Source organism: Brachycentrus maculatus, unplaced genomic scaffold (assembly GCF_059751285.1).
Source record: "Brachycentrus maculatus isolate JH-2025_06_01 unplaced genomic scaffold, ASM5975128v1 h1tg000535l, whole genome shotgun sequence".
In the NCBI taxonomy this organism is placed as follows: Eukaryota; Metazoa; Arthropoda; class Insecta; order Trichoptera; family Brachycentridae; genus Brachycentrus; species Brachycentrus maculatus.
In genome coordinates, this window is record NW_028281281.1 from 62,501 (window position 1) to 77,194 (window position 14,694).

The 14,694-nt window shown below is 31.9% G+C and overlaps 1 protein-coding gene across 1 annotated transcript in view; it reads right to left on the bottom strand.

Moving 5' to 3' along the window:
• LOC148301609 (hydroxyacylglutathione hydrolase, mitochondrial-like) overlaps positions 1-9,387 on the bottom strand; it is a 10,758-nt gene extending 1,371 nt beyond the window's left edge. The window contains exons 1-4 of the mRNA XM_088272993.1: positions 9,199-9,387; positions 7,489-7,705; positions 4,521-4,747; positions 2,761-2,990 (exon numbers count right to left, since the gene is read on the bottom strand). Of these exons, the coding sequence (XP_088129119.1) occupies positions 2,761-2,990; positions 4,521-4,747; positions 7,489-7,705; positions 9,199-9,289 (765 nt within the window). The 5' untranslated portion in view covers positions 9,290-9,387. The remainder of the gene's footprint in view (positions 1-2,760; positions 2,991-4,520; positions 4,748-7,488; positions 7,706-9,198) is intronic.
• Positions 9,388-14,694: the final 5,307 nt, after the last annotated feature.

Below are 14,694 nucleotides of genomic sequence, written 5' to 3' on the forward strand. Positions count from 1 at the left end.
TGAAAGAATGTTTGACTATATTTTCTTCATATATGTTGAGATGCCAAAAAAGATATTGAAAAATAACTTCTATAATTGAAGATAATCCAGATTTGTGAAGATGTATTTGGACACACTCAAAATGTTGCAAATATGTTAAACAATCTTTAAATGTACAAATATTTTACAAATAAATGTTTATCACAAAACGATAGCAACATTTCACACAAAGCATTACGACTTACCATTGTATTTCATAAATAAAATATGTACGACTTCCCTTTTTGAAATTAATTTATGAGAAAGAAAGTTAATTACTATGCCTGTTGTTCCAGACAGTTCATTAAAAAATCGTTACAATCCTCGTGTACGTATATTATTTAGACGCCGCGCTTCACGGCGAGGCAGGGTTGATTCCAGTTGCGAGAGGGCCAAAAAAAACCCCAACAAAATTGGTTTCTTATATCAGACATTACCCATTTACTCCGGGTAATACAGTCTACCCCGTTATTTTTTTTCATCCCCCCGTATCTCCTACTGGCGCTCTAGGGTTATGACTTCGCCTGGCTTACCATAGAATACAATATAAGATTTTGTTTTACTTTTAGAACCCAAAACAAAGCTTGAATATTTTTCTTATTTATCTTTTTCTGTCGGGACCCGTTCACGGAACGGTTAAGCGCACATTTTATTGGAAACAAATTTCAGGTTTTTTACGTTTCGACATCTCAACATCTATGAAGGAGAATATGAAACAACATTTTGAGTGTGTCCAAATACTTGTTCACAAAATCTGGATTATCTCCAATTGCACGAGTTATTATCATATTATTTTTTAACATCTTATCAAAGATGAAGAAGATTTTGTGAAAAAGTATTTGGACACACTCAAAATGTTGTAAATAAATTATCTGTTGTATCTCAAAATCTGTTGTATCTCAAAATATCTGCTGTATCTCAAAATGTTGTAAATAAACCAGTCTGATGATGTCGGTAACGACGAAACCCGGTCGCTGGTCAAATAAAAAAGTGGAAAAGCTAAAAATATTGGTTTTAATCTAATAATAAATTAAAAATGCAATTCCATCACGAAGTGTCAGTGGACAATATAAATATATTAATAAATTATCTGGTCAAATTATAAGCTTAATAATCGAAATGAAAATGGTATTTTCTGGTGTTTCTCATGTGTGTGATTATAATCCAGGATTCGGACCTCCCATACTAATATGAGAGTTTCTGCTTAGTAAAAAGCTTCTTTACATCTCACCAATAGATGTCTCTAGTGAAGTTCTAGTGATTCAAGAACAGGGTTTCTAGATTGGTTCATATATATGGAACTTCCAAGAATTTGAGTAGAATGGTTTTCAATAATGGGTAGAATTGGTGAATGTTACACGTGTGTAAAGTGATCACTTAAACCAGCCTATGACGGTCGTCAGCCCCGTAAATGCCCAGACTTCCATATTCTTCTTCATCTTTGATGAGATGTTAAAAAATAATATGAGAATATGAAAGTTTAGGTATTTACAGAGCTTTTGACTGTACCATATATTGGGCTTTGAGTGAAAGCATTTTCTTCTTTTAATTATGCTTTAGATCAGGCCTGGCCAACCCAAATTGCACCCCGAGCCATATCGTGCCCTTAAATTTTCCTAAGGGCTGCGTGCATAATTTTTTTTTTAAATACAATAAATTTCATACTTATTGATTTATTTTAAGTATAATAAATAATTTGAATGCAGAGGTAATCGGAAAGTACGATCAAGGTGATTGTGAAAAAGAAACATTACAACGAGCAGATGTGAGAAAAAAATACACATTGAACCTGCAAAAAATATATCTGTATTCAATAAACATTGTTATCAAATTTAACAATCAAAATTATTAATAAGGACACATAAATCAAACAATATTACGAGTTTTATTTTAAATAAAACCAATTTATCAATGGCCACTCGAGTGCGAGATTTGAGTTTTCTTTTCACCTGAATATATGCATTTCATGTAATTACAGAAACTTAATTAGTTTTAATGAGTTTAATACGGTTTAAAATATATTCCGACTACCCGATTTAAAAAAAATATTCGTCATACATGACCGCACTTAAGGGCGCCGCGGGCCGCATGCTGCCCGCGGGCCGTGGGTTGGCCACCCATGCTTCATATAATGATGAAAAATATATCAGAGAAAATGTTAAATATTTCCGTTTATAAATCTGTAAACCCCGTCAAGAATTTAATTGAATTTAACATTTTATAAACTGCAGTTTAACTCGTCAACTTATACGCTATAGAGATATTCAAGCTCTATATACAGCAAATGTAAAAATGTTAAAAATAACTGGAGAAATGAGATGTCAAAATATAAATTTATGCATTTTTTAACAAACGTATTGTACATATTTAGTTTCACCCTAGACTCGCAGGGCTGAGAACATTTCGTAGTTATACAGGAGAAAGTGACCAAGAGCATTTTTGACAAAAACGTGATCATTGACTATTTGATATCTTACTAGCTTAATATTGGCCTGAAAAAAATCCCAAAGCAATTTTTAACATGGAAGTATAATATATTAACTTGATGATAAAAATGACTAACTGCATTGATATTTATTTTCTTGCCAAGCAAAAGTGACTTAAATGGCCCTCCTGAACATTTTACGTTTTGCTAGTTGGTCACTTTCTTCTGTACGACTACGATGTACAAAATTTAACACTTTTCACATTGCCCTTTGCACCATTGGGTACGCACAAAGACTAGTATAAAAATGTCTTTACCGTCGGTTCGTTAGAATTCCGTTTCATGAGCGCCCACTCCAATTTCAGGGCTACTTCTTCATTGCTAGGCTCCACTATGCGGGCAAATTTCAGGTTGGGTATGGTGTACTCATGCCCGCAGAACATCAGGGTAGGTCCGGGCAGGCAGGCCAGCTTGTAGAAGGTCTCCTGCATCGCCTGCACCTTGCCCTCGTACTGGCGTCCGCACCCGCCGACAAAAAGACTGTCGCCTGAAAGGGTCGAATCGTGAATGGATCGTTTAAGATCTATCAGTAAACTACACGGAATTGTACGTCTGTATCTACATAGATTGAATTTACAACATTTTGAGTGTGTCCAAATACTTGATCACAAAATCTGGATTATCTCCAATTACAGGAGTTATTTTCATATTATTTTCTACATCTCATCAAAGATGAAGAAGAATATGGAAGTCTGGGCATTTACGGGGCTGACGACCGTCATAGGTTGGTTTAAGTGATCACTTTACACACCTGTAACATTCACCAATTCTACCCATTATTGACAACCACACTACTCAATAATGGGTAGAATTGGTGAATGTTACACGTGTGTAAAGTGATCACTTAAACCAGCCTATGACGGTCGTCAGCCCCGTAAATGCCCAGACTTCCATATTCTTCTTCATCTTTGATGAGATGTAATTTTTTTTTACATAGATTGAATTATTGAACCATTACGTATTTCAACCGAGATGATTAATCCAAATGAAACGTTGACAGTTTTTGAAAACCAGTTTTGATGAAAGCAGTAAACATATGAATAAGAAAGAGAGTAATACGTTTTTGAAATGATTGCCTTGAAGAATAATACGTGTTAGAAATGAAAAATATTAAATGCTGAAAATGAATGAAAGTAAGAATTAAACACTTAAGAAATGAATAACGAAAAGAAACATATTACATAAAGATTTTTTTAAAAATTACAAATGAGAAAGTGAATATAAACGTTTTAACTACCATATACGCTTAAACAATCCTTGCATATGAATTTGAGAAATACTCTCACATATCACAAGAAAGCACCTATCAGCAAAGCACACAAATCACGATAAACACAGTTTTTGAAAACGTGCATAGAATCACAAGATTCATATAACACATACTTGTTTTAGTCAAAAAAACTATGATTATTGTGCAATAATGTGGTAAAATCAGCATCCATTATTTATAAAGCCATAAACAACGAAACGTTTTACAAAAGAACTATTCATAAATACTTAATGGAGAGTAGTAGATCTGAAAGAGATCGCATCATTCGATCATGTTGAATTTGATTGCATGTCATAGACAATTTTATTTTCATAAATATTTATAAAAAAAAGATGTGCCCTCAGCACGGAGAAACCCAGTGAGGGAATATTTTTGTCAATCAACTTAATAACTAACTATCACGCCGCTTCCTCCCAGGGGTAGGCAGAGAGAATAAAATGCCACACCACTTTGGTTTAGCAAACATTCTTTACCTCTTCAACGTTCATGTATCCCCTCATACATTCCCGCCGATTGTTTCGACTCTTAATTATATGACATACCTGATCGTGCCAAGTTTTTCTCGGTCTTCATCTGCTATATATTTTTTTAAATAATAATTTATAATAATGTGTTTGATGAAACTTAAAATGAATATTGTAGATATTGGGAGAATAAACAAAGCAAGGATTTAATAGGAGCGTCTGAGAGACGTCACACTAGCAGTTGTGGGTTAAAATCATAATCGTGTATTTAAAAATATTTGACCTGTAAAAACGACACCCGGATTTCTTTTCTGCGGTCTGACGTAGTAGCACATGTGACCGCGCGTATGGCACGGTGTGCTGATGCACTCGATGACATGATTCTTCCCAAATTTGATCAGCTCATCGTGCTGCACGAAGTCGGTCAGATGAGGGATGCGGATGTCTCCACCATATACACGCAAAGAAGGGTCTCTTTCTATCAAATCCTTATTACCCCCAACGTGGTCACTGAAAGGTTAAATCAATAATTGAAATTGTAAATTAAAAATTTTTGGTTGTAAATAATAATAAAAATTAATTACTACAAAAATCTTTTTTCTTCTTCTTCTGCTTATTCAAACTCTTATCCGCACCTGATAGTGCATAGAGCACTAAATCATAAACGCAGTGTTATCTTGATCGTTAACACATGAAAGAAAAGTGATCAGCCCTCCGCTTCAGGTACCAGTCCATGGTAATATTCAGTAAATACATACTTAGTGAAAAATCACTTTTACTAATTTGACCCCCCTGGGAATTTAACCACCCGGTACCTCCAGTATGGTAGCTGAGCACAACGACCGTTACACTACTGAGGCAGATTTCATTATTTAATGTTGTGAATTAGTATTCAATATAAGACATCGGACTATCCACCCTATGGATGAATCTATAGTTTAAACTGAAAGAAGATTATCTGATCATCCTTTACGTTACGACCAGGTATTTGGCTGATTTTAGTGATCCTATTATACAATTAAGTAACATTCACCGTTTTGTTCATGATTGAATATTCATAAAGCCTTAATTTTTTAAATTTTGTATACATGCAATGGTCTTGGATACCATTCACATGTGGAAGCAATTATTTTTTTATTAAGTATTATTTTAGACATCTCAACAAAGCTGATGAGGAATATGGAAGTCTGGGCATTTACAGGAGAATTACTACCGTTCATAGGCTTGGTCATTTGTGGACAATTATTTGGACACACTCAAAATATGATAGATACAGGAATAATGTCTTATTGTGGCGCCATCAGTTTGATGACCAGTCTGATGATGTCGGTAACCACAAAACCTGGTTACTGGTAAAATAATATAAAATTGAAAGAAACAAAAAGAAATAGAAAAGTGTGTAATTGTTGTGTTATTGTAAAAAAAACATAGTTATAACTGGCTGCTTACATGAAAATAATAATAAACCTTTATTTATTTATTTTTTTACAAAAATGTTAATAAAATTAGTATATAACCACTCACCGAGATTTTTACGTCTACCGGTTTCGAGACGTACCCGTCTCTTCGTCAGGACAATCACTAACACAGCATGCAAACAATACTACCCTTCACCACCATAGCACCATTTACACACTCAAAACTACACAAATTGTCTAACACATGCGATTTTTGGTCGACCCGAAGACCAACATGCACTATAGTTTTCAATACAGACATGCGTTACGAGCCGAGGTTAAACGTATATTAGAATTAGACTAGGAATCGAATCTATTTATATACTTGTAGGATGAGAGGAGTGGGGGGGGTTCGAATTGGATATTGACGAATCGTGTTTAATCGATGTCGAATCAAACAATGGACTATATGTAAAATTTATTTGGTTGTTAATTAGAGGAATATTATTTTTAAGTGCTTTCCTAATATAAAAAATCTCCATATTATTTAGTTTTAACCCTTTATTATTAGTGTTTAATATTTTTACTCCCGTGTCTTTTTTGAAGACGTGATTTGATTCTATGAGGTGATTGGCAAATTCGGAGAAGTTATTATTGTTTAGACATCGTATGTGTTCTTTTATTCTGGTATTAAAAGACAATTCTGGTATATACCAATTAACTTGCGATTCTTGTCCTTCGAAATATATTGGTAGAACGTCGCGTAATTTTAATACCAGAATAAAAGAACACATACGATGTCTAAACAATAATAACTTCTCCGAATTTGCCAATCACCTCATAGAATCAAATCACGTCTTCAAAAAAGACACGGGAGTAAAAATATTAAACACTAATAATAAAGGGTTAAAACTAAATAATATGGAGATTTTTTATATTAGGAAAGCACTTAAAAATAATATTCCTCTAATTAACAACCAAATAAATTTTACATATAGTTCATTGTTTGATTCGACATCGATTAAACACGATTCGTCAATATCCAATTCGAACCCCCCCCACTCCTCTCATCCTACAAGTATATAAATAGATTCGATTCCTAGTCTAATTCTAATATACGTTTAACCTCGGCTCGTAACGCATGTCTGTATTGAAAACTATAGTGCATGTTGGTCTTCGGGTCGACCAAAAATCGCATGTGTTAGACAATTTGTGTAGTTTTGAGTGTGTAAATGGTGCTATGGTGGTGAAGGGTAGTATTGTTTGCATGCTGTGTTAGTGATTGTCCTGACGAAGAGACGGGTACGTCTCGAAACCGGTAGACGTAAAAATCTCGGTGAGTGGTTATATACTAATTTTATTAACATTTTTGTAAAAAAATAAATAAGTAAAAATGACTAACCACAAAGTAAATGCTTTAAATATTAATAATATTGAGAATATATAAACCTTTATTTTTATTTATAGATTTGGCATTTAATTTGTAGAACTTCATTTTAATTTATGTATTAAATGTTAATTCAAACAGTATTTTTTTAGTCTACAAAGTTCTCTTTTATTGTTAAATGAACACATTTAAAAAAAATGTCATTTGTTTTTTTAAACAATTAAATACAACTTAGTAGACTCAAAAAATCAGTGTTTCAATTAACATTGAATACATAAAATAAATGTTTAGAATATTGAAAGCATTAACATTGTAATTCACATTGATATATTATTTTTAGAAATAAAAAGATTTTGTTTTTAGATCTACTTACAATAAATGTGGTGAATGGATAAAAAAACAAGTCTTTTTATTTCTCAACATAATACATAAAATAAATTTTTATATTATTTCATAGTAATACTCACATATGATGGTGGGTGTTCAGAATCGCTGTAAGGGTGAGGCCTTCATCGTCCAGGACTACCAACACAGAGTTGATATTGGCAGGGTCGATAACAAAGGCCATCTTGGTGGGCATATCTACCAAAAGGTATGTGTAATTGTCTCTGAGGGTCGGGATAATAATCACCTTCAACGTCCCGATTCGCTCTTCACTCAAGTTCCGGTGGGGTTTTTCTAAAGCTGGACAAGAGAATCATTATTTGATATTAAAAAAAGGTTTAACTCTTCAACCCACAAAATGATCAATTCAATCGTTTTTCATCAATTGGAGCTTTTTTCCATATGTTAGAATAATTGATGTTTAAATAAAAAGAGTGGTATTTTCCATTTTATATTTAGCATTGAAAGCGAAAAAATTTGTAAAAATGAACATGTGAGTGTTTGTTTGTTCATAAACTTGAATCTCCGAAAGCTATTAGCAGGTTAGGTGCTTTAAAATTTGGAAAAAAGGTAGTATTTCAAAACGCGCATTTTGTATATTGGTTACTAGTAAAAACATTTTTGGCTGTATTGAAAATCTCATAGTATTAACCGAAAAATCAAATGTGCAAATTACAACGTTAATTTTTTTTCTTGAGAGCCAAATCAGTGTAAATTTGCTATTCTAGTACAATTATAATTTTAGACGTTTGTAAAATCACGAGTACACTCAATAAAACATGATTTCATCAAAATAAGTACAAGTATTTAATTATTTGATAAAAAAATCTTTTGAAAGTAAAATTTCCATAAGAACACTACTTATTGCGAATTATATCTCCTTTGAAAGTTTGATCAAGTTAGGTTTGCATGTCGTTATTTTTAGCATGTTTCCGGGTTCTCGTCAGTAAGACGATTTCATAGTTTGTTTTTAATAATATTCATACTTGAAAAATATTGTTTGCATGAATACGTAGTGTCGAAGAGCCTTCCTGTAGATATTTGTCCCGGACCCACACTTAAAAGGTCAAAGAGCCGCATGTGGCTCCGGAGTCACACTTTGCCGACCTTTGCCGTAGACCAAAGATTAAAACAAATACTATAACCAAAAATAAAAATAAAACAGTTTAGGTATATTTGGGGTCCGTAGTGTAATGGCCAGCACGCTCGGCTACCGTTCTGGAGGTCCCGGGTTTGATTCCCAGGGGGGTCAAATAAGTATTAGTGATTTTCTTCACACCAATATTTATTCCATATTATCCTGGACTGGTAACTGAAGCGGAGGGTTGACCACCTTTCCTTCATGTGTTAACGATCAAGATAACATTGCGTTTGTATGATGCAGTGTCCTATGCACCATTGGGGTGCGGATAAGGGTATGAATTGAATTGAAATTTAACTTTTAAATAAGGGTTTGAATAAGGCTTTTTTAATAAGGGTTTGAATGAATGCATATTTTGGGTAACATCATTTGATTGTATTTTTGTATCTATTGTATTGTTTTTGGGGATCAAACTTATCAATTTACTATTAACTATACACATTCACTATCATTTTAAAGATATGTATAGGGATAAACTAAATCTTTCTACATAAAAGGTAAGGAGAATTTTCTGAGGCAACTAATAAACATTAACAATAAAACGTCATCGGAATAGTAAAATACATTTTAAAAATTAAGTTCTATTTTAAATGACTAGAAACGTGGCCTGAGACGGTAAAATAAATAATTTGGATTATTTTTTTAGAAATACCTCTGAGGTGCAATGATGGAAACGTGTTTCTTAAAAAACTTGCGATCGGATTCAATTTTGTAAACGTACTTTGACGTTTTAGGTTATCCATTTTATGCAAATAATTAACGCTCAATTATTCAGAAATGTACTATAACTGAAATTTTTTTGAAAGGTTATGCTAAATTAAATTTGATTTACAAACGTCAAAATATTTTCATATATTTTGTTTCGATTCCATTAATTTTACGTGGAATGAAAAATATTTGAAAATTAGAAAGTGCGCACTCTCCCGTAGAAACTGATTTTTCAAACGTAACTGAGTACGCGTTTTGTGGCTCAGTCTGGTTAAATAAGAAAGAAAGAAAATAGAAATCGTACATTTCTAATATGTTTAATTTTATATTGAATTAAACAATAAAATGAAAGGTACTTCAAAATATTTTGTTTGTCCCAGGTAAAAAAATCACCTTCCTCAGGTGTATATAATTGGATCCGTGGCGAGTCAAATTTTCGAAAGAAATGGAGAATTATTTATTACGATATAAGATTTCGAATAAATTGATATTTACGTTTTTATTTAAATAAAAAATAAAAATTCTCCTTTAGATCTTTATTTGAGCTTAATGGTGCACATGGCATTTGATTGATGCAGTGTTATCTTAAAAGTAAGCTACAAAAAGGCTTCTGATACAAGTCCAAGTTGTATTTAATAAACATTGAAGAGAAAAATAATTTTTTAAAGTTATTTTCATATTTATACAAAATACCTAAAGAAGCAAGCTTACTAACCACTACAGAGGAGGACAATATAAATATTTTTAGAAGCATATATAAATAAAATACTATTATTTGTGTTGTATTAACGGCAGAATTACATATATTAGCTGAAAGAGAGTTAAAAAAAAGATAAAAATATTATTAAAAGGAAAATTTGCAAAAAATCCTCTTTAACGTTAAAATTCTTAAATAAGATAAGGAAAGATTCCACCGTTTCGTTTTTGACTTTCAAATTCGCCTTAAATTATTATTTTTTCGTTGATCCCTCAACTTGATTTTGAAAATCCATCAACCGAGAAATAGGGACAAGAGAGAATTGGTATGATTGTTAAGTTCGCCCTAAAAGGGAAAAGGGTATCGGTTCGTCCCCTTTTAACATTCTAAACTGACATCAGAAGATAAGAGGCATTCTTGTGCCGACGTTCCTTTCTATTTTTGACAATTTATTTCAGATTCTGAAAAAAAAAATACGCATAGTTTTACTCTTGACTGCTCCACTACTGACCGTTTAGTAAAAAAATGGTCAAAATCATGAAAAATAGGTATTTGTTTATTCATTTCAAACGAGTATTGTTATTTATTTATTGGTTCGATTCCCAAGGGGGGGGTCAAATAAATATAAGTGATTTTTTCACTGTAATATTTATTCAATATTACCCTGGACTGGTACCTGAAACGGAGGGCTGATCACCTTTCCTTCGTGTGTAAACGATCGAGATAACACTGCATTTATATGAAACAGTACCCTATGCACCATTAGGGTGCAGATAAGGGTTTTATTATTATTATTATTGTTATTTAAGTATTGAAAAAGATAACACATGAAAAATATATTATTGAATCTGAGAAACTTAATTATGTTCTACCAGGAGTATATGAAAAAAAGAAGAAACAGGATTTTTATCAGCTACCTTTTTTACGTATTGTGATAGAAGTTATTACTTCTGGGAAGTCAAAACATGATTAAAAACTCGAAAAATAAATTTCTTTATTTTAATAACGATTAATTTTGTAATTAAGTGTTGAAGGGAAGAAAACGCTGCAAAAAAAATCACGATTAAAATTGAAAACCTTTGTGATTTTCTACCCGGAGATGATAAAACTAAAGGGTAACAATATTGTTAACAGCTTCTAATCTTTTGGTAAAGAAGTAATGGTTTTACAGTAGTTCAAAACATGGTTGAAGAAATATATACGTTTATATATTTATTTTAAAACAAATTTCTATAAAGGATTTTTAAAGGAAACATCTCAATTAATACTGAGAAACGTTATATTTTCTACCCGGAGTTAATGAAACTAAATAGTTTCAAGATTAACAATTAATAATCTTGCCTATTGTAAGGAAGTTATATTTTTTAGATAGAACGAAAAAAAATATATGTTGAAGGAAACTAAAGGTATTTTCATTTATTTATTTTTAGCGACAAATGTCTATTAAAGGGTTTGAAAAGAAAAAATGTAAAAAATTACAATTGTAACTGAAAATTGTTGTTATTTTTCGACCAAGAGTCAATGAAACTAAAGGATATCACGATTACAAACGGCTACTAATTTTGGATATTATAAAAAAAAGTTTTAGTTTTTAGGTTGTTCAAAACATTGTTGATGAAATAATATTTTATTGTTATTTTTTTTAAATTAATTAAATTTTTATTTAAGAGATGGAATTCAATTACGATCGAATCCGAGAAACGTGATAATTTTCTATCCGCAGTTAATAAAACTAAAAGGTTTTGTGATTATTTCCAGCTACTATTCATGTATGTTGTGACAAAAGCGGTAGTTCCTAAATAGTCTAAAACCCATGAATTAATGTTATTTAAGGATCCTTCAAGATTGTATTCTACGAAAATGGCGCTAGTTAAATTATTCAAAAGGATTATTTTTACTCCTAAAAAATAAATGGTGGCTTTTTCACTGGGGTTCTTACAAAATGACGTATGGAAAAAATAGCACATGAATTTTAATCCATATTCATGTGATGTTGAATTCTCAGGAAAATTTTCATAAAAGCGTAATAATGACGTGGAGGCGTTTTCGCAAATGCGTAGAATCGTAATAAAATATTCCTGAATTTGATTTAGATTGCTCCTACTAACTGACAGAGTGTTCCTCTTATATATCCAGGCTGAGATCCTTGAGTCTGTGACGTCAAAAGGATTAGATTAACTATTTATTACTGAAACGTCGGGAAGGATTTTCCTTTCGAAAGCCATCATAATATTTTTTATTTAAATCCTCGGCTAAAATGTTTAAGTCATCCGAAATTCAAGTAAACCTCCATGCCTTTTTGGAACACTTCATATAAAGTACTACGTTATGAACGTTGAAAATGAGCTGCTTTTAATTGTAAAACAATCTTATATACTATTTTTATACTCAGAATATAATTTTCTTAATCTTTTTTTGATCAGCTACAGTGCTGCAAAACTGCAAGTATTAGGTAGGCAGAGAGAATATAGCGCCATGCCAATCTGTCTTTGCACACAATCTTCGCCTCTTCCACATTCATACATCTTCTCATACATACACGCCGATTATTCCGACTCCTGACCTGACCACATTTAACTATTTGAAAAAGTTGATCATGCCTAATTTTCCTCGGTCCTTCTCTGCTTCTATTACCAACCACATTCGCTTCATAAATTTGTTTTACTTTTTTTTCTTTACTCACTCGATTTACATAGCCAATATACTTTAAGTATTTTATCATTAATTTGTGAAGATGTGCCGTGTTTTTTTTTAACCAAATTTTATATGAAGTAATACACACATCTTAATAAAACCACGAAGTTATACATTAAATATAGCATAAAATAAATATTAAATGGCACATTTCTTCTTCATATATCAAAACAGATACTCTTCTTGAGTTTATTAGGGCAGAAAACCGAAATAGAGAAAAAAATATCTCCAAAGTTGTCTGGCTTCAGATCTCGCATCTATGAGTAATCCAATATCCCGAAACGTAATATGCAGATTTAAAATAAACATAAATCAAGTTGGACCTATGATGAAACTGGCGAAGCGTCCCGAAGTCCGACGGAAGCTTCGGATACAGTATTTTACGGAATAAAATAAGAAAATATCCGAAAGGCTTTTTCGCTGGGGTCAATTGGACCGTGAAAAGCTCCCCTAGAAGCTCAAAGGCTTTGAGAGGTATTGCATTTGTAATAATATTTTAATTTTTACGTTCTAAATTATTTTATGACTAGATTGCCAGGGGCAGAGAATTAAATTTTTAAAATTCCCAGCATTATTTTTTAATGAGCGTGTCAAGTTTAAGCATGCCAATTAATAAAGGCTATCGCAGGAGCAAAGAAAGAAAAATGAAATGCGAAAATACGCTTTTACATTTATTCGTTTAGAAACATGGTCTTGTTTTAATTAATGCACAACTAAGGTTTTAATTTGTCCTTTATTTCAGATTGAGGATGTAATCAATTGCGAATAATTATTTCATTAATTGAATTCATTCCATTTTTAATTGTAATTTGCTTAGTAAATGCCAATATTTCTCAAAATCTATTGTGACACGAGTTTTGATGCATTCTGCTTCATTTTTTAAAACCGCACACCGTCTTTGAAACGTGAAGGGATGAAAAGGGGGTAAGTTTTACATAATTTACCGGTAATGCATCATAGTTGAGTAAATCGTAGTAACCATATCCTACTTACCAGTATAATACCGATATCATCACACTTAAAGACAACGCGATTGACATAAAAGCTTACGATAAATAACTATTGCGCATGGGTATCTAAAGTGAAAAAAATAATTTCAATAAATTTCACAATTCACAACGAAGGGAAATAAGTATATACTTTTTAAATAAAACTTTATAAAAAACAACTAGATTATCGTTTTTAACCAACTTTAGTTTTGGTACTTTTCTCCAACCGGTTTCAACAAGAATCTTATCGTCTTGAGGGATAGACTCGTACTGTATATAATGTCTATTCCCAAAGATGGCAAGGTTTTTCTCAAAACTGGTTGTAGTACAGTGCCAAAAAAAAGTGGTTGAAAACAAAGTTCTACTTTTATTTTATAAAGTTTTATAAAATGTATTATTTCGAGAAATATAAATACTTTGTGTTTTGATCCACTCACATTTTGATCCACTCACAAATGTGAGTGGATCAAAACACAAAGTATTTTTATTTCTCGAAATAATATATCAATATGATCCACAAAGTTAATGCTTTCAATATTCAAAATATTTTATAAAATGTGCCACAAAGTATCTGCGAAAACCATTCAAGGAAAAATAAAACACAAGCTTGTCGGAAATAAACCTTCTTTTTCCAAAATGATCACAAATGAGTGGCATAGCAAATTGTATAAATAACACGGGAAAACGTTACATTTTTAAGACGCCATTTGTCTTCTCACCTCACCCGAAGCGCACTTAACTTCTTATTGTTTTCACGTATTTTATTCAAAACGTGAGTGTTAAGGATATAAATATATATTTGAGACAGAAATGACAAAAATGATAGAAAAAACGTCAGATTTTCTCAAGAAAAATATGAGCCTACAACGAAAGACTCTAATTCGGATAATCCCTAAAAAGGGAAGAATGAACAAGAAATTTTGAAGATAAATTTTATTCAGAACTTTTGTTTCATTTCCAAAGATTCTCAAATGTATCTGGTAAAGGTATCAGTTTTAAGACTCGAATAGAGTGAAGTTCTCCTCTTTATTGCCCTTTCTATATACAAACGTTGCTTTGT